General features: G+C 49.1%; 1 protein-coding gene and 1 non-coding gene across 4 annotated transcripts; both read right to left on the bottom strand.

The window, feature by feature from the left end:
- Erf3 (eukaryotic translation release factor 3) lies at positions 1 to 26,729 on the bottom strand. 3 transcript variants are annotated; one of them, XM_077669907.1, is made up of 11 exons: positions 26,337 to 26,729; positions 21,821 to 21,874; positions 19,765 to 19,947; positions 17,572 to 17,605; positions 14,889 to 14,997; positions 9,683 to 9,987; positions 8,404 to 8,644; positions 5,141 to 5,323; positions 4,496 to 4,657; positions 3,218 to 3,386; positions 1 to 2,552 (listed from the first exon to the last, which is right to left on the bottom strand). In XM_077669907.1, the coding sequence occupies exons 1-11, from the start codon at positions 26,539 to 26,541 to the stop codon at positions 2,509 to 2,511; spliced, it is 1,689 nt and encodes a 562-aa protein (XP_077526033.1). In that variant the 5' UTR covers positions 26,542 to 26,729; the 3' UTR covers positions 1 to 2,508. The 3 variants fall into 3 exon arrangements, with proteins under 3 accessions (XP_077526033.1, XP_077526034.1, XP_077526035.1); XM_077669908.1 differs by lacking the exon at positions 26,337 to 26,729 and adding an exon at positions 25,226 to 25,328; XM_077669909.1 differs by lacking the exon at positions 26,337 to 26,729 and adding an exon at positions 25,009 to 25,136.
- LOC144140133 (small nucleolar RNA SNORA74) lies at positions 18,608 to 18,806 on the bottom strand. The gene has a single exon (XR_013316342.1). It is a non-coding gene; the product is annotated as a small nucleolar RNA SNORA74 (small nucleolar RNA).
- Positions 26,730 to 26,926: the final 197 nt, after the last annotated feature.

The raw sequence follows: 26,926 nt of genomic DNA, 5'->3' as shown, positions 1-26,926 counted from the left end.
TCGGAATAAACATTTTTTATTTTCATTTTTCTTCAGAGGTTGGTAAAAACAACAAAATCGAGGGAAATCTGGAGGGGTAAACAAATGTTCTGCCACCCTTCCTTCTCGCACAATCCTCATATCATTTATGTAAAAACAAAATACATACAAATGTATTTTCCACCCCAACAACACAAAAACAGAGGGCACTAGTAATAACCACCACCTCTCGTTTGTTTCCGTTTTACAAGATAAAAAAAAAAGCCGAAAAAAATTTCTTTTCCCGTATGCAACTTGTTTTCCTAAGCAATGAAGAATAATTTAGAACAAAAACAAAGGACTGTCACTCTGGCAGTCTTGCAGCGCATTTCGGTCGCTGCAACAAAAATGACAAGCCGTATTTTTGTTTCACACCGCATACGTCCGATGCACAGCGACCAGTGTTGCCTGCATCCGACATATTTTGTACAAAATGAAAAAGGCTGGGTGATATGCATTCCATTAAAAAAAAAATAACACAACCCAAACCCATGCTTGTGCGCACGTGCGAAAGAAGGGAAAAGCCTGCACAAGTCTTTCACAAGGCGAAAAGTAAAAATACAGTAGCTTTGACGGACGACTCCGTCTCCAGAGCAAGCAATCAAAGCGTCCAACCAAGTGCAGTCCAGCAAGCACGAAAAAACAAACGCGAGCAATCAATTGTACATATTTACTATAAAACAAAAGGAGAAGAGTTACACAGCTGTATAACACAAGAAAAAACGAAGGGCAATCAATGAAAGGGCCTCGAAAAAAGGCGGAGCAACGCAGGAAGGTTCTATACAAAAGGGGAGGAAGAGGAAGGAAAAAAAAAAAAAAAGCGTCTCCGTCGTCTCCAAAGAGACCAGTTGTTTCACGACCATCTCAACGGTGCGCCTGCTCGTCGTTTTCTGAACTATGTCCGCGTGCGGTCCGAAAGTCAGACTGAGCCCCAAGTTAAAAACTCTGCTTCTCTCTCTCTCGGAGGCTTTTGCGACGTGCATGCGAGTCGTCAGAGGAGGGCAGCCCTGACAGGTTCGGTTTGCGCCAGGCTGTGAACAGCAGGGAGTTACTGGCCTGGTGCCAGTTACCGGCCTGGTGCCAGTTACCGGCCTGGTACCAACCAAATTGCACTTGACCACCAGCAGTCAGATTTCAACACAAACTGAATCTAGAAGCTGCCTACTCTTTTGAACTTGAACTGTGGTCGAACTGCTGTGCAACTAAAACAGCACTGGCACCAGGACGAGTCCCTGAGGTACACCAGTTCGGAGTTGATACATTTAAATACCAGGACTCTTTACAAACAAATTCACAGAGCTAAAATTTGTGCTAGCAGCACAAAACAAGCTCTTCAATGTGCTGAGCCAGCACTAGAAAAAAAAGCTAGTCATTACAAAAGCAATGCCTCGAAGTAACATTTTATGCTTCCTGCTGCCACAGCCCTGCACATTTTTTCCTGCTCCCTCCCCGCTAGCAGCTACCAAGGGCAGGGCACCGAGCCAAGGCCGCTTTTAAATCCGTGTCTCAACCACGACCTCACCGCAACTCCTGACCCCTTGGACAGACTGCCCCAGCGAAACGCGACCCCCTGCCAGGCCTCCTCCAATGCAGCTAGGCACATCTTATGCAGTTCCTCCGAGAGGTCGTTCACTTTCTGCAGAGCCCTCCAACTACGATCATGCCAAGAATGGGATGTTTCAGAGGGTTGGAATAGCCGGAAAGAAGTTTCTAAAACGCCGCGGTTGACTGGATTACACTGGGCGGCATGCGTACGGTGAAGCCAAAGATAACGTATGCTGCTACGATAACATGTCTTTCAGATGACTGTCTTCGAGGTGCTGCCACAACCACTCGGACAGCCAGAAAGCCCGCATGCCAGGACCGTTCATGCAAGCTGTTCAAGAGCCAGTGGCAACACCCCGAAAATCCCTCGCACAGCCACCAGTGTAGAAGACTGGCTGGCCAGCAAAAACCAAGCACAAGCCACCACGAAAAAAGCAACAGACAAAACGTGTTGAAAAAACTCCACTGTCTCTTGTTTGGTCCGTGCTAGCCTGTCCCGCCCATTTTTTTAAAAGCTCGGCCGTTGCATTGGAAGAGAGCGAGAGAAGAGAGGCCAACCGCAACGCCTTAAAAACTTCCTCCCGGCACCACCCCGTCGTCGTCCTCGTCCTGCGCTCCTCCTTCCCCTGGGGCCGCCAGATCTGAGTCCAGGGCCGGCCGCGGACGCAGTGCGCACCGCAGAGGCCACGGTCATCCGCCCGCGGACGACGGCGCAGCGGCGGCGGCGGCCCGGCGTTCGGGGCGGTTGTCATCATCATGCTTGTCCCGCGGCCGGCTGGCGGTGGCGTGGCGGCGCCCGCCCGGCGTCGTCCTGTCCTCGCGGCGCCCTGGGCGGCGAGGTGAGTTGGTGGAGCTGGCGGTGACCTGCTGCTGCTGCTGGCGATCCTTGGGTGGCGGTGGCGGCTGCGAGCCGGGAGAGTGACACTGCTCCGGGGCTGCTCCCAGTCATTCCACCACCCGCAGCACCTTCCCGATGGCGATGGTGCGGCCTGCACGCCCGATGCCACCCTGACAGTCAGTGTCGTCCGGCTCCCATCACGAAAGCGCCATAATTAGCAAAACAGGGTGTCTACAAAGTTGACATTTTCAAATTCCCCGAGTTTTCCCCGAGCCCTTTCTTCAAATTCCCTGTGTGACACAGAAATTTGCCTTAGGTCAAGATGGGCTGACACCATGTTGTCAAATGCTGTCACTCTCTAAAAAGCATGTTATAAAATATAATTTAACTCTGATAGAGGCACAAATTCCCCCGAGTGTTTTCCAGACAATTCAAAATCCCCGAGAATTCCCGGTTGGTACACACACTGCAAAAGCACGACTTGAAATTGTTGATTTTTACAGCATCTATATATTCGCCTGCACTCTCGTGATGCGTGAAGTTGCAGTAACCATAACACTTTTACACTTGAAATGTCCGTTTTTGAGGAGCGTATTTCATGGTCAAGGTGCCCCGCCTGCAGCACTGTTTGGGGAAGATGCCACGGTACCAAAAGCAGAAAACCACTGCCATACCAAACTAACAGTATGGCACAGGTGTTAGAGATGCAAGAAACGGTAGTGCCACGGTGACAATGTGCAACGGCAGCCTTGCATTGTTAAGAATCTCAGTTAAGCTTCCAAACTAGCAACACGCAATTGAACACTGCGCACACACCTTCGTCCCTGAGCGTGAAGCGTCCCATCTGGGGGAACTCCTTGAAGGGCTCCATGCAGACCACGCCGGCGCATTCCATGCGCATGATGGCAATCTGGTCCTGCTTCACAAACCGCGGCCGCGTCTTGCTCTTCTCACCAGACTTCCGGTCTACAAGGCAGATGATCGTCTGCACAAGGAAGGGCACGCCAAGTGTCAACAACACGCCACCCAGAAGAAGCTGCAAGGCATGTCACAGTGGTCACATGTCTATGCTTCAGCGGAATGGGGGGGGGGAGCAAAGCAACTTTTAGTGAGGTGTAAAGCCCGTTCTACATGGAGCGAATTTCGTCTGCGAATCCGCTGGAACGAACATTCGCACTTGCGAAGTTCGCAATGCCAGGAATTGTCGTCTACATGGGGCCTGCGAACGCCGCGATTTTCGCATTTCAGATGCACCTTGTTTGCAGACTGAATTAAGTTTGCCACCAGTAAAGGTTGTTGTGATTTTAACAAGGGCGGTTTTATTTTCCTTTCTTGGCAATTTGTTTCTGCCTGGTTTGCGGGAAATATAAGTTTATTTGCGGTTTTATATAAGAATCGCCAATTCTTTATCAATATACGCACACACAGCAGAGAAGACAAACGTTTTGGTGTGCCCGCGCTTTTGTCGATGATGATGATGATGATGATCTGTGGTCGTACCCTTTGTATCGGGCGGGCTCCAACATTAGTGCCCAGACCGTATAAACTGTTCACACACAAACCTAAAAAAAAAACAGCACACAAAAACACACGAAAGGACAATTTCGGAGAGCTCAGTTTCGTTCTCCGGGGAGCCGGTGCGTACGGTGACGGTCCATACAAGCAACGCCATCTGGTTTCCAAGCGTGCAAGTGGTGCCGACCTGTGGCAGCAGGTCCGGCCCCTCTACGCCGTACACGCCGCACGAGCGGCGTTTGCTCGACCGCTTCAAATGTTTGGCACTTTGCCGCAGCAACGAAAAAAGGTGGTTTTGCCACACGAGCGGCGCCGCATCAGCGAATTCGCAGGCGAAATCGCTCCATGTAGTACGGGCTTTACACAGGGCCCACTATTTCCCAAGTTCTTTTCTTCCCCACTTTCCAAACAAACATAATAAAATGACATCTTGCACGAGGTGCACTGCACAGTCCCCTCCCTCCACCCCACTCGCATTCCTTCTTTTCTTTCCCCACAAGGTCAAAAAGACGACTGCGTGTGGGGGGTGTACCACAAGGCCCGCCAATAGCCCCTCTGCTTTTCACTCCACCCCCTCACCTTGACGGAGCACTCCTCGATGGCGGCGTGTATGTGCAGCACGGCGCTGTAGCCAGGGCAGATGATGGACTTGTGTTCTAGGATGACCACCTGCGCGTCAAACACCTTGGCCACCTTGCACTGGTTCACCACGTCGCACAGCACGAAGCCCGGGGACACCTCCTGCGTCGCACAATTCCCCAAACGTTAGTATGCGAAGCTTTTAGACAGCCAACCCAATGCAAAACACCCATAGTTCTACAACACACACCAGATGCAAAACTCCGCTTCAGAACCTGGACGGCTCGGTCACCCCTACTTCATTGAAGCTGATGGGCAAATGTGCTGGCACAGCACAGAGGGGACAAAAAATGAACTTCCCTAAACATTTACTTAATAGCACAACTCAATAAAAACTTGCTTTTCAATTTAGACATAAATGAGGCAATGTTTATGCATGTTTCCATGGTATTTCCTTTTATCACTTACAGCAGCAGCTGCAAGCACTTGAATACTACAACTTTCTGCCAATGGATGGCAGGTGAGTAAACTTGCCCGTTTGCCCCAGTGCAGGTGGGCCAATCGCGGACCACTTTTTGATACATGGGGCTTATGGAGAGTTTTGCAACTGGTGCATATTGAGCAAGTCTGGAAACGCCGACCAACCTCTTCCTCCACGCCCTTGAGCTTGACCTTGACGTTTTCCCCGGACGTGATGAGGGTGGTCTCGTCTTCGTCGGACCAGAGCTGGAGCACCTCGACGGTCCGCCGGTTGGGCATCAGCAGCAGCTGCTGGCCCCTCCGCGCCGACCCGGACTCCACTTTGCCCAGCACCACCGTGCCCATGTCCTGCATAAGGCACAACAGGGACTTCGCTGAGCAGGCATTCGATTACGACGGACAACGGCCGCGCTCCAAAAGAACCCCCTTCAGACAGAGCCACGCCCTTCCAAACAGCAATGAATCTTGACTGTTCTAAGAGCCAGGCAACTAGGTATGATGCTGACGCGAAACTGCTGGCTACACTAACCCAGTAGCCCACTACATCTCCCCGACTGCCCAGTACAAATATTCTGGGAAAGCAACCTTGCATGTGTGCCGTTGTATTGTCACGCTGCCAAGGATGAGATGAAGCAGCTTTCTTCAAAGAATGAAGTTAATTTTTTTACAAGTTTAAAAGGATTACCGCTCTGTGCCAAGCGTTCTCACGTTTTCGCAACCATAAGTGAAATTCGCAAGTCTTGAAGAGTAATGAGCAACAAGGCAGGAGAAGCAAATTCTGTCGTGTACGATTTTACAAACACGGTACAGTATTGTTGCAGCTTCGCGTCATTGCACTGCGAAGCACCTACCGCGGTCATGCCACAGGTCGTAGTGCATTGGTTGCGGCAGTCATACGAAGAGCGACGCGAACACGGAGGTCCTAACCGGCCCCCGAACGACGCGCTCTAAACAGGCTGGTCGAGGTGGAAGCGAATTCCTCACATGGATGAGTAGCCCACCCCGAGAAGGCGACAAAGTCACAACTTCTGCTGATGATGATAACAAGAGTACATATTGCCCTTTCGTGGCGGCGCAAGGTGGCACAGTGTCGTTTTAATGGATATTCTCTTTTTTTTCTTTTTTTTTTGAAAATATTTTCCGCAAAATTTCGGGCAAGATTCGTAAAATCGTAAGACTGGTCGAAATCGTACATTTTACGAAAAATTCGGAAGAGTTGGCAGGTATGGCGGCATACAAAAGAAAGATGAAAAATGCGCGCTTCACTTCGAACTTAGATATTTAGGTCAGCTGGGAACGAAAACATACAAGTAAACAAAGCAGGGGGTATAGTTCATGGCAATATGCTAATTCAAACAGACCAAATTTTTGGGCCACTGTTGAACCGCGACAAAGGAGAACAAATCCAAAGGCTATATCATCGTAACCAGAGATTCCCACCATTGTAGACAATGCACAGCCTGGGCTGTACAATGCAATGCCATATGAAAACGCGCAGCAAAGAATCACCTTGGTTGGCACTTGGATGAATAATCCTAAGCAATTATCACTGCTCACATGCCCAGCTTGACAGAAAAGCCCGCGCCCTGTTCCGTGTCCTCTCAGTGCCCTTGCGAATGCTGCCACAGTTGTTAGCAAGCCTTCTTCATGGGAGCCCGAGAGAAAAAAGTGCTGTTCCAGGGCAATGGAAGAGGCTATGACCACAGAACAAAGTCTAGCCCCCAACGAAGCCCTGGGGACTAACCGCAAAGAGAAGTTGCTAGGCAGAAGTGCAACAACTTCTATTAAGAAGCCTCTAACGAAAAACTCACACTAACAACTTGGGCATGAATAGCATGTGTTAAAGGACTGTGTTTGACTACCAAGAACAGCACCAGTGCCTTAACTACAGATTGTAAACTTAAAATGGTGTTCAGGGTACAAATCCTCCAGAGCGTCTAGTGCATGGTTTCTCAAAGTGGGTTCCGCGGAACCTAGGGGTTCCGCAGGCCCCTCCTCAGGGTTCCGCGAGCCACTGATAAATTTTCCCTGGTTCCGCAGTCGCAAAGTCTTATATGGTGAACTTGAGGTGCGATCGATCTAAGGCATTTCCATTACTCACGCCCGAGTGTCAGTAAGCACATCTCGGCGCATAACAGAAACGCGCGAGGTGCGCAATAAATTCGCCAGCAGCTTGTAGCCAGCCAGACTCGGAAAACGGGCCACGTGGTTAAACTATTGCACTTGAATCTCGGCCTTATATTACCCCCATGCGCATTTCTACTGTTTGGAGATAGGTGCCGCTAGCATACGCAATCGCGTAAAGTCGACGTAAAAAAAAAACGGTACCCTTGCTTGCTTTTGAATTTATTGCACGTTAATTTATTGCACGTTCCTTGGCCCTTAATGGAACTTAGCAGGGTTTCCTGGGACCAACATGCTTGAGAACCGCTGGTCTAGTGCATCCTTTATCTACCGTATAAACCGGAATATAGGTCGAGTTTTTTTCCAAAAAAATCCGCACAAAAGTCACCCCTCGTCTTATATAACGGTCATTGGCAGAATGTAAATCGTTGTCTGGCAGCAATGTGCAAGCGTAGTCCGTCGCCATCGCCATTTGTGTCGGACTGCTCTCTCGCACTATCAGGCCTTTATTTGATTTCGCTTTTCTCTAGTTTTTCGTCTTTAACTCGTCTATTGTGCGTGCGTGCGTACATTTCTGTACGTCTCTGTTCCGAGATGAGTGGCGGTAGTCGACGCCAGTTCACCGCGGCGTCTAAGGTGACGGCGATTGAGTCACCGAGCAGAATGGGAATATGGCGGCGCAACGCCAGTTAGGCGTTTCGGAGAAAAGTGTGCGGTACTGGCGGAGCCACAAAGCTAAGCTGTGCGCGTGCAACTCCCGAAACCGATCGCTTCGTGGACGTCAAGCGGTGCACCCCGAGTTGGAGAACAAAGTGGCGGACTTCGTCCGGGAACTTTGTCCGGTAACTTCGCTCACGATCGCTCCGGAGGCCATGCGCGGACCGGCTCCGCGAACTGTACAATGAGTGGATAGCCGGCGACAACAAAAAGACCTATACGGGCCGGTTGCGACCGTGTCAAGCTGAGTGTCCTTCTCTGGGCAGTCGCTGCCCGACGACATGGTTACACGAGCGTTCAGGAAGTGCTCCATCAGCAACGCGCCTGATGGCATGGAAGATGATAGTAAAAAGCAGTCATCCTCGGACGAATCTGAGAGCTCGGACGAGTGACTTCGGCAGGCATAGAGAGTGGCAGTGACGGGCGGGCGTCGAAAATAAATATAGACATTGTGTGTGTGCTTCTGTGCCAAGTTATTTTTTTGTCAACTTTTCCCACCTCAAGGTAGGGGGTCGACCTATATTCCCACTCGACCTATAATCCGGTTTATACGGTACTTTTCTGCATGCAACAAGCCCGGTGGTTACCTTGTACTTGTCGACGGCTGGCATGCGGAAGGGCCCGTCGGCCGAGCGGCTCAGGGGAGCCAGGCTGTCGATGTACTCGAGGAAGGGGGGCCCCCGGTACCAGGGGCACACCTCGGGGGGCGCCACCTCCTTGAGGAAGGCCCCCGTGAGGCCCGAGCAGGGCATGAACGTCAGCTCCTGCTTCGGGTTGAAGCCACACTTTTTCAGGTACGGCACCAGCTTGTCCTTGCATTCGTTGTACCTGCGCAATTGGCAGCGGCAGCACTCGGGCTCAGCGTAGTGCCCCAAGGATGCATACTGGACCCTTGCTTATTTATATCTGCAGTCTGCACCATTGGCAGGGGGGAGGGGCACGCACCCTCAGTGCTGTGCTCCCAAGGATGCATATTGAGTGTCCTTGCTCATTTTTCAAGAAAATAACCACATTTCCTATCCGGATAGTTACTATGGCTATATCTACTGCAGTAACAGTGCTGAATTTATTACTGCAGTGGTACAGTTACAAACTTTCCACTGGTGACGACATAGTGGACCTACCAAGGGACTGTGCCTCTGACAGTTAATACACGGAGAAGCAAAGCTCCCACCCACATCCACGCATAATGCAACAAACATCCACGCAGCGTGCAGTGTCCTGTCCTCCCAGCACAGGCAGAAGCACTGGCCGAGTTTGCGGCCGGTACTTGTTTTTGCTTGGCTAGAGAGAGTGTGTGATGTCCCAGGGTTATGGAAGAGATTATGACCACGGGGTGCAGACCTCCAACGAAGCCCTGGGGAGGCTTCCATAATCCCTATCACAGAAAAGTTGAAATAGGATAGAGATTAACCATTGCTTTGCTTAACACCAACTACCCATACTGATTTTTTTTTTTCAATCCACTAATTGAATACAGTAGCTACAGAAATCAGGTATGAATGAAAACAACTGGAGCACCCCTCACGTTTTGTGGAGAGCACTAACTTTGCATCACACAAGGGCAAAGAGACACGATTGCGAAAACGAAGTCTGTGCATAAGGCCACATGTTAGCGACTCCTCTCAGACCATTCCTCAATTTATCAGCCACGTGTCAATAGAAACGCAATGCAAGTGGGTTAAAGGAGAGCTCATCCAACCAAAGATCACATGCAACTTGCTCTGTCAAAAACCGGGGAAAGGGGCCACAAAAGGAGTGAGGTAGAGGTAGAGAGAGAGATAGATAGATAGATAGAGATAGATAGATAGACAGAGAGAGAGAGAGAGAGAAAGAGAGAGAGAGCAGACAGGGCAAAGCGCGCACCTCTCCTCGGACCACTCGACGGTGGGGTCGTCCATCTTGTTGACCAGGACGACCAGGTGTCGGACCCCGGCCGTCTTGGCCAGCATGGCGTGCTCGCGCGTCTGGCCGCCCCGCTCAAAGCCCGTCTCGAACTCGCCCTTGCGCGCCGAGATCACCAGCACGGCCAGGTCGGCCTGGCAGGCGCCCCCGATCATGTTGGGCACGAACGAGCGATGGCCCGGCGCATCCAGCAGCGTGAAGTGCTTGTTGTCCGTCTCAAAGTAGGCTCGGCCAACCTCCACCGTCTTGCCCTTGTCACGCTCCTCCTGCGTTTTTTTTTTTCAATCACACGAACGCACCCGGGGTCAGTTGACGCTTTGCAAGGTGTCTTCACCATTAAAACTGAAAATGACACGTCTCCTTGTCAAGCCTTGGCAAGTTAAAAGGGAGACAAAATACAACCTGGCTTAATTTGAAAGAACTACCATGTGGAGTTCTGTCCCTCCCGTGAACTTTTTTTTAAAAGAAAAAAAAAAACGAAGGAAGCTCACACCAACGTGCAAGACTTGAAAGTAGCAAAGCTGCACGCAGCCTTCACGACCGTCACGATGGTTTAACTTTCACGACGGCACCATAGGCAATCGGAAGCCGGCATCCGATGATTTTAAATCTCCCGCAAAATCTGAAACCCGCGCTCTACAGACAACTATCGCCATCTGGTTTGTTCATTGGCAACTCCTCTTTCAATTTCGGTTTCGTTTGTTTATGTGTCTCGTGTGGTGGCGGCGTAGCAAGAGAAATTTGAACTGAAGGGGGAGGGGAGGAGGAGGAAAAATGGCGTGGGGTTCGCGCCGCGCTCCGCACAGTCGGTCTGCTGTAGCAAGCACTTCGGCAGCTCCTGCTGTCGATTTTTCTGATTCCAGCAGCAGTGAGGGGTCAAGCAATGATGTGGGATCTTCAGATTTCAGTTAGGACGACGAAGCTCCGGTTCAGGTGCCTCGCACGTCAACAAGCACTGGCAGGTAATTTCGTTGTGACTCTGCGCTGTATTTATAAACGAAACGTGCTTCTTATCTGACGACTGCGGTTTTGATTTTGTGTTTAGGGTCTCGAGAACGTACGGCCGGGATATTTTGCCAAATGCACCGCGCCGTATCGCGCTATCACCTTCAAGATAACCTTGCGCTCGTGTCAGATTAGTGCTGCAGGGTTCAGTTGCGACGCTTGTCGAGAGCGCTCGATTTTTTTTTCTTGCTTTTTTTACCACCGAACTGATAAGGATTTTGTACGAGGACACAAAAGAGTATACCGTAATTACCCGATTCTAACGCGCACCCGATTTTCCTGACAAAAAAACGAAAAAACTTGCACCTCCGATTGTAACGCGCACGGAACTGTGTGAGCAAGAAAAACGAATGCGAGAGAAACAGGTGATTTATTTCCCGAAGTAATCTCACTCATCTCACTCCTCGTCCTCGCTGCCGTCAAGCACGTTCGCGATGCCACACTTCTGAACTAACGTTCAACCATGGTCGATGGGATCGTGGCCCACGCCTCACACTCCCATCCCGCGAGCTTCTCCGTAGGCGAACGCTTCAGCTGACCGCTCTTTTTGAACGCGTGAGAGCCGCTGCTGCCATTGCTGTTATCAAGCGCGCTAGTGGAACGATTTGACAATTTGTGTGAACGCCGATAGAAAAGCCTAGGCGCCTATGCTTCCTGCGTGCGAAAAATATGCTAAAAGCTTCAGCGCCATCTTGACTTGGCGATGGCGATGGGTGGGACGAAATTTTTGCTGTTTCGGTTTTGGTTTCGTATCCGATTCTAACGCGCATGTGATTTTTCGACCTATTTTTCCGGAGAAAAAGTGCGCGTTAAAATCTGGTAAGTACGGTACTTGGATGCACATTTTACAGAGACTCACTCACCCTTGAGTGCCCTTGCGGCGTGGCACAGCCGTCAATTGTGCTAGGTTGACGGGCCCTCAAAAATCCAAAACTTGGTGTACACTGTTGATTTATATATTGAATCATAGCCAAGGAACGTAGGAACAATTTGTATATCTTAAAATACCTGAAATAATTTTTACTCTCGGTAAAAGTGCCGATTTGTGTTTTTCGTATACTTTTCTTGGGGGCTTTTTTTCTGATTACTTGACGAATGAACTGTAAGTAATTGTACCTTTATCAAAACTGCTGCTTTGTGTTTGGAAGAGCAATCTATAAGCTACAATTTCATGCATAGCAAAGCTACGTATGTCCAGTAGCTCAAGAGAAAAAAAACATTTTGTGGACGCCCTTAAAACCGGCCGTTTTTCCGCCGTAACGAAAGAGTTAAGGGGGGACGTGGCTTTCAAAATCAACTTTTTTATTTCTTTGTGGATTTTGATGAACATTGGCACAGCAACTGGAAATGCTTCTGTGATAACACCATAAAAATTTCAAAGTAATATTTTGAAAACTTTTTTATGTAGGAAATTTTCTTTCTGTTCCGCTTGTGCCGAGCTTGAGCGGCTTTTAAAACACGATAAAAAACTTGTTCGAAGTGCTTTGCATTCCCAAATGAATGGACGAGGTCGTGACAGTTTTAGAAATTTTTTTACAACACAATGTTTTTTAGTTTTCATTTTTTTGGAGGTTAATGTGCAACAGGCATGTCAACTGTGAACGATTATTTGAATAAAAAAATCACAAAAAACAAATCTGGAAAACTAAAAGTGTCACGACCTGAACAGTTCATCAAGGAGTGTAATGCAAGAAACGGAATCAAAATAGACCCAGCGGTCATGAAGAAATCCCTGGAACAAGCGACACAGGTGGCAAAAAAAACTTTTGAGAAAACGGCTTCCGAAGTTGCAACATAGGTTTCACATATCAAAAGTCGTCACGGTTGTAGCCTTTCATGTCCTTTTGAACATGGGGCTTCTGGAAGGCCTTGCCTTGAAATTGTAGTGCCTTTTACAGCCTTTCTCTTTCCAGAAAACATCATTTTCAGCTCCTCCGTGAAGAGTACATACCCCCTTTGCAAACCAAACGGAGGGGAAGATGGGTTTCAATGGGCTTTCAATGCTAAGTAGGTTAGCTGGTTGGCTGTATCGCACTGGACAACCTCCTTTTGCAGTGTTGTCACCATGGTTCAACAAGTTAAGCATTTTTTTAACTTACATATGAACATTTTTGGCTTTTTTTTATGTTTTATCTTGCCTGGCACAGCAACTTAGTACTCATACGTGCAGGTGTTCATTGCCAAAAGTTTGCATACCACAAGGATGAAAATGAGCTACTTTGAAGCTTGGTAGAGTATTCTGCATAACTCCCAACTTTAATGCAAGAGCATATTTTTTTACTACTTTTGACATTCAAGGCATCCAATATTTCTCGCAGCACAGCCAGTATTCCCTGAGCAATGGTATCAATAATTTCCCTAAAAAAATCACTTAAATGCTGCCACAGTAACAAAAATTTTTAACGCAGAGAGCATATTTTTATTCCTATATTACTAACTCAAACCTGTTTGCATGAAAATTACAAGTGCACGGGAAACGTTGCGCAAGAAAGGCGATATGGCTCGCGCGCATCGCATGCTTACCGCGACATATCGAACTTTGATTATACCTGATATGGCTGGTCAGGTTGCTTTCAAGATTAAATCTAACGTCGCAGGCATTAATTACACCTACTGGCGTTCAATCGTAACCGGTTGCCCAGTCATGTGATGCTCTAATGCGTGTCGGCTATGCCGTGCGCGCCGCAGTGTTTGACGCGTCGACCGTTTCTTTCTCAAGGCTAGCGAGCCCACAGTCAAAACACAGCAATAACTAAGCGTGTAAACATCGCAAATCCGACTAAAAGTTCACTTCACGAACCGCTATCGCAAGCGAATCGTCCGTGTTGAATACCACAGATTGAACAGAAACTCGGCCGAGCTAAGCGGCGAAAATGCACTCAATCCGCTCTCTACGCAGCTCAGGCGGCCGCCATCTTGCATTGCGCCCGCGACATCCAATCAGGAGGGTCGTTGTTCTGCGCCCCGACCGGAGGACCAATAGCGCTTCAGCATCTATTTCTAGCTTCGTTCGTGCGTCGTTTCTTTTCTGCCGTTTGTGCGTTTGTGAATGAACGAAGATAAAAGAGATGAGCGGAACCGGAAAGACGATCGCTCAGCCGATCTAACCATATCAAAATGGTGTTGCCCAGTGGCACCGTTGCGGAGATAGAGCGCTCCGAAAATTGCCGTTTTTTCGCCCTTTTGCGCTGATAGTTTGTCACCGCGCCTGACAAAAGTATTTTTTTATGCCACTTTGCGACGCTTTTCAGCGTAAAAACTTTGCAGACGCACAGAATAGGAAACATAGAAGCCGAATATGTGGGTTTCAAAAAAACGATGTTTTGGTCATTTTTAAGTTGAAAGCCGCGTCCCCCCTTAAGTCCACTTCTTCTTCACTGCTGCAACAACCTTTACTCCATCACTGTTGCGATAACTCTGAGCTGCTTTCATTTTTTTTTTCAGAAGTGATAGCCATTGGACACCACCTTGGAGGGGCGTACGCTATGACGCGTCGTTTTTGGTTCGAGCAAGTGTTGCCACGATTGCCGCAAACACCGGAGCTTCTTTTTTGGCCACTCTTGACCAATCTCTCCCAAGTGGGCATGCGCTTGGCTTGACAAACGTGCACCGGAGTCGCTGGGCGGTTGCCGCAAGGCAGGCACACACAAGAGCGCTCGTCGGCATTTTATTGGTTTTGTTAACTACCCGGAGGTCACAGTGAGGCCCGCGCTCACATGCTCGGCAATTTCTCGGTATTTGTAACTGCAGACGCGAAAAATTGCAATTGGCTGTGCAGCTTGGCAGTTGCTTTCAAATTTCGCCAGTTATAAAAGATAACAATGCCAGCGTTCAAACGGCACAGTCAAACAAAACTAGAGGCCCCACCAAATCACCGAGTCACATTTCGCAACGGTGGCTTTGATCGGTAGCCACTTATTACACGAGCAAAATCCTGCGACATTATTAAAACCCGGCGAGCAGGAGGAGGCTGGGGAGTCGCCACTGCCTCGCCTGATTTCTTTAATATCTTATTTGCGATAACATCGGCACCATTTTTATTGGGACGAAGCAGTCTTTCTGGTGAACTAAACCTGTATTCTCGTCCATTGTGGTCCCCTTTAATGTTCAACACTGCGGAAGATTGCAGCAAACGAACAATGGACGCTTGCGAAGAGCCCACCTGGTTCGTGTCCAGTGCCCAGGAGAGGTACCAGGACTCCCGGTTCTTTTCCTTGGCCTCCCGCTCGTACTTCTCCAACGTTCGCTTGTCTACCATGCCGGTCAGGTATCTGCAGGTGCAGGGTGAGGCAACAAGACGGACAGAAGCGGCTCCATTTTTCCTTCCTTTTAGGCCACCACTTACAAGCAGCAACAAGTGATTAGCAGAGCACATTGCGCGTGGGACACAGTTAAGGGGGCACATGGGTCTTTGATCGAAAGCTTTATTTTTACAGTTATAAAAATTGAGGGCCATATACAGTTTTTCATTCTGATTGTAGATATATATATATATTTTGTGTGTGTAAGATGACTATATTCAAACTTATTTGGGTTTTTATGTGCGATTTTTTTGACAGCCTTCGTAAAAAAACGGCTGGAGTGATGCAGCTGAACGAGGTACCACTGAACTGTGCATAAATCAAGGAGTGCAATAAGACTAACGTTATCACTACCTGGTCTGTAGCACAAGTTACAACCGTTCGAAGTGTGGGCCTGGAAGGCAAACCCGGTTTTTCTGGTTTCCACCCTTCAAGCCCAAACTTCAAACGGTTGTGATACAGACCAGACTTAGAATGACAGTGTTAGTCATACCGCACTCTTTGATTTGTGCACAGTTCACTGGTACATCGTTCAGCTGCATCACTCCAGCCGTTTTTTTACGAGAACCGTCAAAAAATCACATAAAGAACCCAGAGAAGTTTGAATACACAGTTAAACCTTGATGTAACGAGGTCCGGAAAATTCCCAATTTGATTGTTGATTGTAGGGTTTAACGCGCCGACGCAACGCAGGCGATGAGGCGCGCCGTAGTGGAGGGCTCCGGATTAATTTCGACCACCTGGGGATCTTTATCGTGCGCCGAAATCTCGTACACACGGGCGTTTTTGCTTTTCGCCTCCATCAGAAAAGCGGCCGCCGCGGCCCGGAATCGAACCCGCGACCTCGTGCTCAGCAGCGCAACGCCTTAGCCACTGAGCCACCGCGGCGGGTCAATTCCCAATTTGAAATTGAAATTTCGCTACATTGAAATTCACGGTTATAATGAAGCGTTCATCGCGTGAAGCGCTTCCTGCAAATGAGAACGTGGCGCGTATACACGGCTGGTGCACTGTTTCTGTCGGAGCTTAATCGTCTGCCCGGGCATCAGCGTGAACCGCATGGAGCATCAAAATCGCGCCCCACAAGCTACAGGCGCGCTGACACGGCCGCGGAGACCACCCGCGTGATGTGAGTAGCACCAGCGACCGCTTCTCACCGCTCACTGAAATGCGACTTGAGCAGCCAACGTGAGGGTCATGCGAGAAGAAATCGGATAACACGAGCGAAATTTTCACTGTAAAACGTCACATGCACCACTTACAAAAGAGCCCATCAAATATCCTCCGCGGTGGTAAGCCTAATCGTCTCTGGCGGGGCCAGCCGGCATACCCGAGCACTTCGAAGCTCCCACCATAGGGTGCGCGCCTTCCCATTGGCGAAACTGGTCAAACCCCTCCAAATGCCACACGAGTCGCTTTCTGGCCAAGGCAGAAGCCACCACCAGTGCGCAATCGGAAATGCGGGCGTTAAAAAACGCAAGGCTCATAAAGAATCACAAAAACTTGCTGGAACGATGAAACCCATAAGCATGGGAGAACTTCAATGAAGGGCAAAGCGGCATGCGGAGACCCCGCCAGAGACCACCGCGGAGGATATTTGATGGCCACTTTTGTAAGTGGCGCACGCATACGACGTATGAAAATTTTGTCGCCGTTATCCGCTTTTTTTCTCGCGTGCCCCTTGAGTTGCGCTTCAGTGAGTAGTTAGAAGCAGTCGCAGGAGCTACCCGCATCACGCGGTGCATGGTCTCTGCGACTTCGTCAGTGTGCTTGTGGCTTGCGGGGCGTGTTTTTGCGGGAAGGAAATGCCCCACACGGTTCACGCCAATGCCTGTGTAGACGATTAAGCTCTGACAGAAACAGAAACAGTGCGCCAGCCGTGTATGCGCGCCATGCAGTTTGTAGGCAAGGAGCCCGCTCCTGGTCTCCGTGGCTTGCTGCACCCACGCCATTGGGCGGCCCGTGTCGCCGTTCTCGTTTTACTGAGACCCCGTTTCGGCGCCCGAGTCTCCCAAAATCTAACTTCTACATATAAAATTTCGTGCCTGAATCTCCATAAAACTTCATTACATTGAAATTTGGGCTAACGGGATTTCATACAGAGGGTGAAAATACACGGTATGCATACGCTTTCAAAACTTACAAAAAAATTCTGTGGTTCATTACATCGAAGGTTTTGTTACATTGGAGTTCGTTACATCCAGGTTTAACTGTAGGCGTTTTAAACAAAAACAAATTTTATATCTACAATCAGAATGAAAAACTACACATACCCGTCAATTTTAATATAACCAAAAAAAATTTTGGTTTAAGACTGGTGTGCCCCCTTAAAAACACAGGCACACATAAAATACATCTTTCCCCCTCCCCGCACCGAATGCCTTAGGCAGCGCCACAGTAAAACATCCTCCCACAGTAGTACGTGCTCAGTAGTAGCGCTTCTTTACGTCTATACTCACAGGTAAAGGCATACAAAAGTCAGCCAGTAATGTTGCATATAAAAAGCATAAATAACCAAGAGTGGCAATGGCAGGTGGTACTTACAGAAGCTGGCCTCCGATTGTAGACTTGCCGGCATCTAGTAAAGCAAAAAAAAAAAAAAAAAAAAAAAGGGGGCACGAAGTGAGGAAGACGTGCAATTTTGCTTCTTCAGGTCACAGGAGCAGAAGTCAATTTTGTCACAGATTTTGCACTGTTTAATGAAAAAAAAAAAAAAAAAAAAGAAAAAGAAAGAAAGAAAGATTACGCATCGACAATAACATTAACGATAGGATAGACGAATTTGAAAACTGCAAGTGCCCAGCAAACAGTTCAGTTTAAAAGATCAGACATGTCCTCATAATATCTGCCGCTTGAACCGCCTCCTCAATGTAAATAAACCCCATCAGAAGAGTTTGGAGAGGCCAAATGTAGTCACGGGCATATACTTTTTGTAAAAGAAAATCAAATGCTGTTGACGCAGCAATTCGCAAGGTAACAAACAAGTCCTCGCACCAGCTCGCACCATGCACAAGGTACAGCAAAACCTCGTTACAAAGGACACTCACGGGACCAAGAAAACATCTCTCGTATCCGCAAATTCTAAAAAAAGCTGAGGAGCCAGGCTACATCACTTTATTGTAAATGAGCAAAAAACTGTTTAAAAAAAGTTGCCCTTAGTGACAGTGTCTCGTATGCAATACTGCTAACATGTGGAACATAGGAAAACCGACCAAACCGTTTTCAAATGTCTCTTATACTCTTATAATGAAGTGCTTCTTATAACAGTGTCCCTTGTAACGATTTTACTCTACGACTTTCTAGCGAACAACAAGGGAGATAAAGTTGTTCCCTGCGGGCAGCCAGCCTTAGAACACGCGTTCCTGGCCGACGAGCATCAATGCACAGCACGTCAAACTATTGCCCGTCCCATTTGGAGCACTTTCCACATTTTGAATGCCACAAGCTTACAAAGTTTAAGACGTTAAATACGAGGACAGAAAAGCACTCAATTTCCAAGCAATGTTAAAAAAAAAAAAAACAGGGCCCACAGAAAAACGAAGGCGAAAGTAGTTGCTAAAGGTAGACACGCAACAATGAGTGTGTAGGCCACCATACTAAGGCGACGGGCAGAAGCGCCCCTCACCAACTCTCAGAGGTGGCCGGGCATTGGCGAGTCACAACACGGCGCCACCAGAACGGTGGCACAATGAAGCGACGAAGGCGCCAAGCTCATTTATCTGCCACGAGCGTAACTCCAGGCATGCATGTAGGTATGCCTGGATGACTTGACCCGTGGGTTAGTTGGTAAAAAATAACTACACTTGCTGTAGAGCTACCACTTAATAAAGGATGCCCATAATGAAACCAGGAAGCCCTATACCGTACTTATTTGATTACAAGGTGCTCACGATGAGCACTAATTCGGTTCTAAACCTCAATGACAGTGAACGAGCAACCACTGTATTCCGCAACACTTCAGAATTGTTTCTTTTAGGAGCATCGCACGTGAGCAGTGATGATGGCAAAAAATTAAAAGCCATTCCACTCAACGTGAAAGCTGTCGGAAGTGCAGAGCAGCGATTCGCCATAATGGGCTGTAGTGCCGTTGCCCACTCACTTCTACCACCGAATGCAATTTAAATCTCCCGCTTCTGCAGTGCTCGCGTGCTCCCTGCCTGAAGCAACGCCAGCGGTAGTTCTGTTCTTTTCGTGCTCGCTTTTCCTCCCGCATGTGCTGACGTTGCAATGCCACTTTTTTTGCTTACTATCATAGAAACCGACCCAACGAGCGTTCCTAACTAAATGAACACGGGTGCTGCTGGTTAATTACGCATACTGTGCTTCAAATGTACTTGCAGTTTTCTTTGCGCTAAACAATGGGGAGATGTATGACAAGCGCCGGCGGTTCACTGAGTTTCAAATGGTTACGACTATTTAAAACAGTTGGTTTTTGAAGCCTCTGCGGGACACCCGCTGCCAGTACACCGGGCTCTACTTGGGTCTGTTATCTCGCTGCGCCGCCCGATTCCTGCAGTCGCTTGCCATCGAGCGTCACAGTGAGCTACGACAAGTTGAGCCCCTACGCACTTATTCAGTCTTGTTTCCCTTTGCTGGTATCGAACAACTGCACAACAGCCCCTCCTGGGCAATGCAAAGTGCAAGCCAATTCCCTGACTCCCCTGAACGAGCCCCTCGTCAGGAGGGACGGAAAGGTTAAACCCTGAGCGGGATCGCCCCCCTCGCTCCGACACCCACCGACGTGCCCGATGAAGACGACGTTGATGTGCTCCTTGCGGGGCCCCTGGTCGTCGTCCTTGGGCACCCTTTTGCGGGGCTTCGAGGACACCTCCATGCGCTCATCTTCGTCCCCCGTCGAGGGCGTCTGGTCACCCCCGCCCGCGTCCAGCGGGCTGTCTTCCAGGGTCACACACTCCCAGTCTGCAACGGGTTAGAACGATCACCACCAACCACCACGACGGAGCAAAAATACGCATACAGGAGGCAAAACAACCCATTGCGGCCGGCCCGAGCAAGCGACCAGGCAATAACAGTGAAAAACAACGCAAACTACAAAGCTTCGTAGCAGTGACGATGAACGAGGGGGTAGCGGCACCTGATTAAGAGATAGAAACCACAATTCATTCCAGCGCTGTGGAGTGAAATGCCAATCGCGGCGACAACACAGTTACTTCTCCCACGACAGATGCTGCTAGCTTTACTGATTTGATTGATTGATTGTAGGGTTTAACACGCCGACGCAACGCAGGCGATGAGGTGCGCCGTAGTGGAGGGCTCCGGATTAATTTTGACCACTTGAGGATCTTAACATGCGCCGAAATCTCGTACACACGGGTGTTTTTGCTTTTTGCCTCCGTCAAAAAAGTTGCCACCGCGGCCGGGAATCGAACCCGCGTCCTAGATGCTGCTAGCTCAACATAGGCCAAGCGCTTGAGACATTATCTGGGCGCCCTAGGGAGCACTGTTTCCCCACATGTCTAGTCCTCACTCCATGTCAACAACTAAACTGGGAAGTTTGATGCGCCCATTTATGCCACCCACAAGCCTTTTCGAAGTGCACCAAAATTTCGCACCGTGGATGAAAAATCAAACCCAGGACTCGTTCTGCAAAGAGCAAGGAGAAGCACTCCAGGCCAAACAGCTTTCGCACATGCAGGTAAGGCTCCCATTCAGGTTTTCATACAATTCAGAAAACTATTTTCAGCAGGTCAGACTGCCTCTGGCAAGGAAGTCTGCAAGTGTCCGTAGCATTCAGGAAGCCGCAAGTCCCCCATGCACACAAACAACAGCTGCTGGGCTGCTCTTTCCATCAACAGCAGCTGGTATTGCGTCTGTTCCTGCTATAATGGAGAAACGTGAATGATGACCCCAACTTCGGTGGGAATCAGCTTGAATAAAACGAACACAAAAAGAAGAGGGAGTAACACGACACACAGCAGTGTGTCGTGTTACTCTCTCTTATTTTTGTGTTCGTTTTATTCAAGCTGATTCCCACCGAAGATGTACCAACTAGCACAGACCCGAGCCATTTTGAGATGACCTTAACAGCTGGACATTTGAAACTGTTTCCCACTGACCACAGCTGGTTGCACGACACCACAATCACTGAAAAGTAACCTTTAATAATAATAAAAAAAAATATGAAGTGACTATAGATGCACACGTACTGCACCACATTGTAATACCTCTGGGCTAAACCTTAACCACACTTAACCTTAGGACTAAAATCAAAATCGCACATCACTTTGCAAGCTTACCTTTGGGCTAAACCTTAACGTAACTCCTGCTAAACCTTAACCTATCTTAACCTTAGGACTAAAATCAAAACCGCACATCCCTGTGCAACCTTGGCTACACACAGAGCAAGGAAGGAGCCAAGCAAACACAACCTGCGCTGCCAGCGCTTTCCTCAGCTATAAAGATAGGCAGCTACAGCTTTTCACGATAAACTTGGCAGGTTATCTCGCACTGTTTAACCCTGACCGAACTGTAGGAACTGGTGTACCCCACGTGTTCCCCAGGATTGTTTTGTGACCCAGTATTCAGGACACTGTCGCGGTTTTCCATTTCCCTTTTCTCACCTAGCATCCTCTCATTCTACATCTTTTCGAAAACACGCGTCCCAAGCAAGTGCCCTGGCTGCAAACGATCTTACCAAATTTTTTAGAATGGAGTTCTCTGTTACGAGCGCTACAGGTATATGGGAATGCATAACAAGCACAAAACCTACCACAGAAAAGAGCCTATGCACTAAGGTAAATATGACATATCACCGCTTCAAAGCCGCCTTTACCTGCTGGTGAGTCGTCCATGCTAGCTGAATCCTCTTTGTCGCTGTCTTTCTTATCTGCAACGAAAAAGAAATAAAGCACATTCTTGAACGTACTGCACATTTACAGCAGAACAAAAATCGCGTACAACCAACCCAGCCTCAACGACAAACGATGGTGGTGTAGGAGTTCAACTAACAAAGCCGTGATAATCTCTGGAATCCCGTGGACTGCAAAAGTACCGCACGCACGAAAGATGACAGAAACAAACTACGACTGCGGAGTGCACTGCATCACGCGATGAGAAACAAAGGCCGTGTGCCGTCGTTGCGCCTTGCACCCGTCGGGGTCACCCAGTTCAACAAAAACAGCTGCGTTTTGAGGCAGCACTTATGCGCAGCGGTCAACTGCCTCATTGTGTGCAACAGCTGGAGCTCGCACATTTATGTTCTCTGCACTCGTAAATGCTGGACTGCTTGTATAGCGAGCACAATTTGACGGGCTGAAGATCCGGAACGTGGAATGGATGCTGTCTTCTTCACATCTTGGGTCTCATGGAGACTGCTTTAATTTTGGTGACATAACACCCATCTCAAGTGACAATTCAGATAACTGTCAATTGATAGACACTGTTAGATAAGTGATAGACACTGTTGGGTTGTGGAACAAGAATGCAGTCCATTATCTGGAACACCGGCAGTGAACTTAAACGTGCTCTGCACTACTGTTTCCACTACAGCCAGAAACGACTAGCAGCTAATGGTATGTACACTCTTTGTCAAAATTTTGTGGACCAATCCTAAGCCTTTTCTCGACCACAAAGAATTCGAAGAATTGGCTTTACCTTTAAATGTGACAAAAATATTTTAAGGCAGCAAGAAAGGCAGCTGTTTTCTCTAGCTTTCCTGCACAAAAAATTTCAGCCTCGCTCAGGACGTAAGCTTGTACATTGAATTTTTTTTGCAGCCTGCGCGTTTCCGGCTTGGCCCACAAAATTTCGACAAAGACTGTACATAAAAGCCGGCAAACAAAGCTTCATAAAGCTAAATTCAGCAACTCAGAAGAAGCAGTGTTACAGCCCATTTTTCCCCTGAAATAATTCCTTCTGCTGATGCTTCAGTACCAGTTAGCAGAGCCGCAGGCAGCTGCTAAGCCGATTACACGGAAAGTTAGTGATAACAGTTCACAAACATGATAAGAGCGTTAGAGAACATGAGACAACGTGACCTACCCCTCCCAGATTGGCACTACCATGTTGTCATCACGGTTACAAGGCACCAAAGCAAGATGTACTGTTACGGAGCTGAGCCCAGTGCAGTGTATAATGGTCATTCCTTACTCCAAGAGTCGAGAAAGTTCAGCTTGTGACTCCACAAAGCGACACAGCACTGTACAACTAGGAGTTTCCGGCATAAGGGCTAAGGCGACCCCTTCTTTGCTTCAACGCACAGCCCACTGTTAAGGCGATCGTTCTGTGACTTCTATTGTTGCTACTTGGCTAGACTGCACCATTTTCTATGGACGGTTACAGCGAACTGGTGTTCTGAAAATGATAACTGCAATCAGAGCATACAAACCTGCACACTGACTGCTCAGGCTGCCAACGGTGATTTACCCCGTCGACATCACTTGCATCTACTGCCATTTTCATTACAGTTCCCTTCGAAAGCTGCGAGTTAGATTTAGACAAAAGTTCCTCCCCTCGCTCCATAAAATCATCTTTCAATTCCTTTTTTTTTCTCCAATTACACGACTTCCCCATTCAGCTCAAATGTACAGCAATTAATTTTCTATCAATCAGCCAAGTTATATAACTTCAGTGTCTTCACGAACACCCCAACAAAAAATCTCCTACAATATCACAGGCCCATATCAAAAAGCAAGGGCACTGATTCACAATTTGAGGAAGACGGATGCAGGTATTAGCGAGGAACGACTGTCGCCTTCTCACGACTCGTCTAGCGTCGAGTCGTGAGACCCGCTTACCTCGACCCCTTCGACGAACGAATTGGCGCGGCATAGCTCGGACCTTCCGCGTCGGTTACAACAAAACACGGAAAACGTTGGCTCGTATGTTAGAAGGCTCGCCCCAACAACGCAAGCGCTTTTTGCTTTCACCACGGCCAGACGGGCAACTACGGCCGCGGACTACTTCACTCAAGGGGACGGTCGGATCGGAAAAGCGCTCTCTGTCATCTGCGTCGCAGCCAGCCACGGCGGAAATGGGCTCAGCATTGCAGCGGCGACAAAGGCATCTCCGGCCTGACACTTGAAACCCGCCGCCAAGAAACGACATCGCCTTCCCCCCCAACGGCAACGACGACACCTGCGTCGACGCTCTGGGGGAGGGGCGACAGCGAGCAGAAGGCATTCCGCCACCGTGTCCGGAGCGTATTATCGGCCGGGCGATACACTACACCGCAGACCGGTACTTCACTCGCCGTCTGCGACGAAGCCAGGACAAGGTCTTTCTCGGCCGCGTCGCTCGTGGACCCACGGACACCGATCGAAGGTGAACGTAGTGTCGAGACACGTGACAGGCCATCTACATCACCGCGAGGTCGTAGTACAACCCGAATGTGTCGATCGTCTGTTTCAAACAACGACCGGACTTGTTTTGAAAGGTTACGCGGAGCTCTCGTCATCTCAAAGTGCTTTTTATTGGCCCGCCAACTTTCTAGCGGAAACGTAAGCCAATTTTCTCGCCTCAGAAAGGTGCTTCCTCAAATCTCTCACCAAACCACGTGGTGCGGGCAGCGTTGCTAGCATTGCTAGCCTCGAAGCTCGCAAAAACGCACTTCCACAACCCGTTTTCCGGCGAAATAGGATGAAGAAACGGGTAACTGACTTTCTTGACGAAGTTCTGACCACTAAACACGCAGTTTGGACTTTCGGATACAGAATCCTAAATCCGAGTTCGAAAGTGACACTGGTAATGTCGATTGCTTCATAAAAACGTTAAAAATGGCGCGAATAACCTTGAACTAGCAAACGGTTTTGCTGCGAAGCTCCCAATGTATGGACACAAATACAAAAAACTAAAGGAGCTACCGCATCAAGGAAAGTTCTGCCGGGTACGTCATTACCTTCGATAGACAGCCGGGCGTCCAAACAGCGCGCGAGTAATGGTCCACAGGTTTTTCCCAGAAACGCCACGTCAGTACCGGTAGAGGGTTGCATTAGTAACAAAAGATTGCAAAAACTAACATACCTTTCGCCTTTGATGGGATGAGTATCTTTGGAGAACACAACGCGACACGAACTTCAAGCTTACGGGAGCGCAGTGTCAACGAGGCTGACCTTAGTCGCCTCTCGCGCGCGTTAGAACCAAAAAAAAACTCGGCGATTATCAAAGTCGCGCACGCGGCAGAAAGCTACTCGGGCAGCGAACACAGCTAACGGGGAAGGAAAACGAGTTTTGAACTCACGCGTGGCAAAAAAGAAACGGGAGCGGACGAGCTTGGAAGTCAACGTCGCGGCGACCGGTACCAGACAGTCCGTCTTCGCGAAGAAAACGTCCCCCTAGGGCCGCAAGCCTCGAAGAGAGAGAGCGAGCGCGTTTGGCGTAAAATGTAAGAAAAAAAAAAGCTCGACAACCTTGTTATCTTGTTTATCTGAACGGAGGAAAACTGCGGAGGGAGGGGTGATTACGTAGCGAGACAACGTAGCCGAGGGAAAGAACGAAAACGGCTCGTGGCGCATTGCAACTACGTCAGCGGGTCGAGGGACGACGCATGGCTTTTGCGAAACATCGGCCACGCCGGTGACGAAGCAATCGGCGGCTTTCAAAACATGCCGTATGGTAAAAGGGGGAGCTCGCCGGCGAGTTTCAGCGCCAGTGACAACCGAACACCAATACGCTACCCGTTAGGACCCGTTTGTTCCCCCGAAATCGCGATGCGACGACCCAGTTCGGCACGTGCGCTCGCGAAGCGTGCCTTGCGGAGAAATCAACCCCCAGTACTCGCGCCAGAGACGGTACGGTTAAAATTTCAGCCTTTCCTACTGCAATGCGAAACGTGGGCGTTGAAGTCGGAGGAAACGTCACACGCTCGCCATGTTCCCCATACAGGCAAAAACCACGTGTACCGCATGGCTCAGGAGAAGAGGGGGGCTGGTCAGGGTCGCCTCCGTAGCCACCGAAAAAAGCCACGATCGGCGCGGAATTTCCGATCTCAACGTAACAGAGTCGCCACGGACTACTCGTGTCTCTGCCCACCTTTCGGGGCACGCATTTTCGGCGCGTGAAGGCGACGCGCCTGCGGGGTTAATGACACCAGATTTCGGGCTTGGAAATCTGGTGGTCTGGCCAGCGGCGTAGGCCTATCGCCGTCTCGTCACTCGGACGAGCGCGCTGCAGTACGGCTTCGATCACCGGTGTCACCCGGCCGATCTGAACGAGCTGCCGATGGGTCGAGGCGTTCGCGACGACGCGAAGAAGGCCGCCAGAGCCGGCGAGACCATGAGGACTGCGTACGAGATCTGACCATCCGAGGCGCTTTTGGGGGGATGGAACTACGATGTGGTGGCTATCGTTACCTGACGGCGAATCCTCGTTGCCCTTCTCCGGAGGGTCCAGCTGTGCCATCTGCAAGGTGGCGAAGGAAGGCACAAAGGGCGGCGCATCCACGTTCAGCTTCGAGAAGGATTTTGCCATGTCGTCGTCGCCATCGGCGTTGATTTCGACGCTGTGGTCTTCCCAATTGTCCGGAGCCACTTGCGCTTCGGGCGACGATGTGTCCATTGTTAATCCTCTGTCTGTTTTCCTCGGCGGCCGCGAAAGCACGATCCTCGGATTGTTCAGGGATGGGGGGAAAAAACGCCTGTGTCCCTTTTCACAAAATAAAACGCGCAGCGGCCCCCAACTCCACCAATTCACCGCGGCCAGAACACCACCGCGTGTGCAAAATTAGGCTTGAAAAAAAGGAAAGGGTAAAGAGGAGCGGGAGATGCCCAAAACTGCGGGCCTACCTTGCTGTCACAAAAAAAATGTTTCTGTTTACTCTTTTACGCTCAACTATTTACATTTAAATAAACTTTCTGTTTTTTTCTACGCTTAAAAAGTTGTGCACAACTTTACAATTTTTTAAAAAATTAGTGTGTGTTCCGTAATTTTTTTTAGACACGCG

The sequence above is a fragment of the Haemaphysalis longicornis genome, unplaced genomic scaffold (genome assembly GCF_048455015.1).
Source record: "Haemaphysalis longicornis isolate Haplotype H1 unplaced genomic scaffold, Haemaphysalis longicornis Haplotype H1 scaffold_5, whole genome shotgun sequence".
Classification (NCBI taxonomy): Eukaryota; Metazoa; Arthropoda; class Arachnida; order Ixodida; family Ixodidae; genus Haemaphysalis; species Haemaphysalis longicornis.
The sequence above is the reverse complement of the archived record's forward strand: the minus strand, read 5'-3'. Positions and strand labels throughout refer to the sequence as shown.

What these genes read in the sequence shown, in the direction of transcription:
- Erf3 (XM_077669907.1), bottom strand. Translation starts at nt 26,541, where the DNA reads ATGGACACATCGTCGCCCGAAGCGCAAGTGGCTCCGGACAATTGGGAA. An exon ending in CAACGAGGATTCGCCGTCAG is followed by an intron (nt 21,875 to 26,336) that starts GTAACGATAGCC and finishes TTTTCGTTGCAG; the next exon opens with ATAAGAAAGACAGCGACAAA. An exon ending in CTTCACGCTCAGGGACGAAG is followed by an intron (nt 2,553 to 3,217) that starts GTGTGTGCGCAG and finishes TCGGGCGTGCAG; the next exon opens with GCCGCACCATCGCCATCGGG.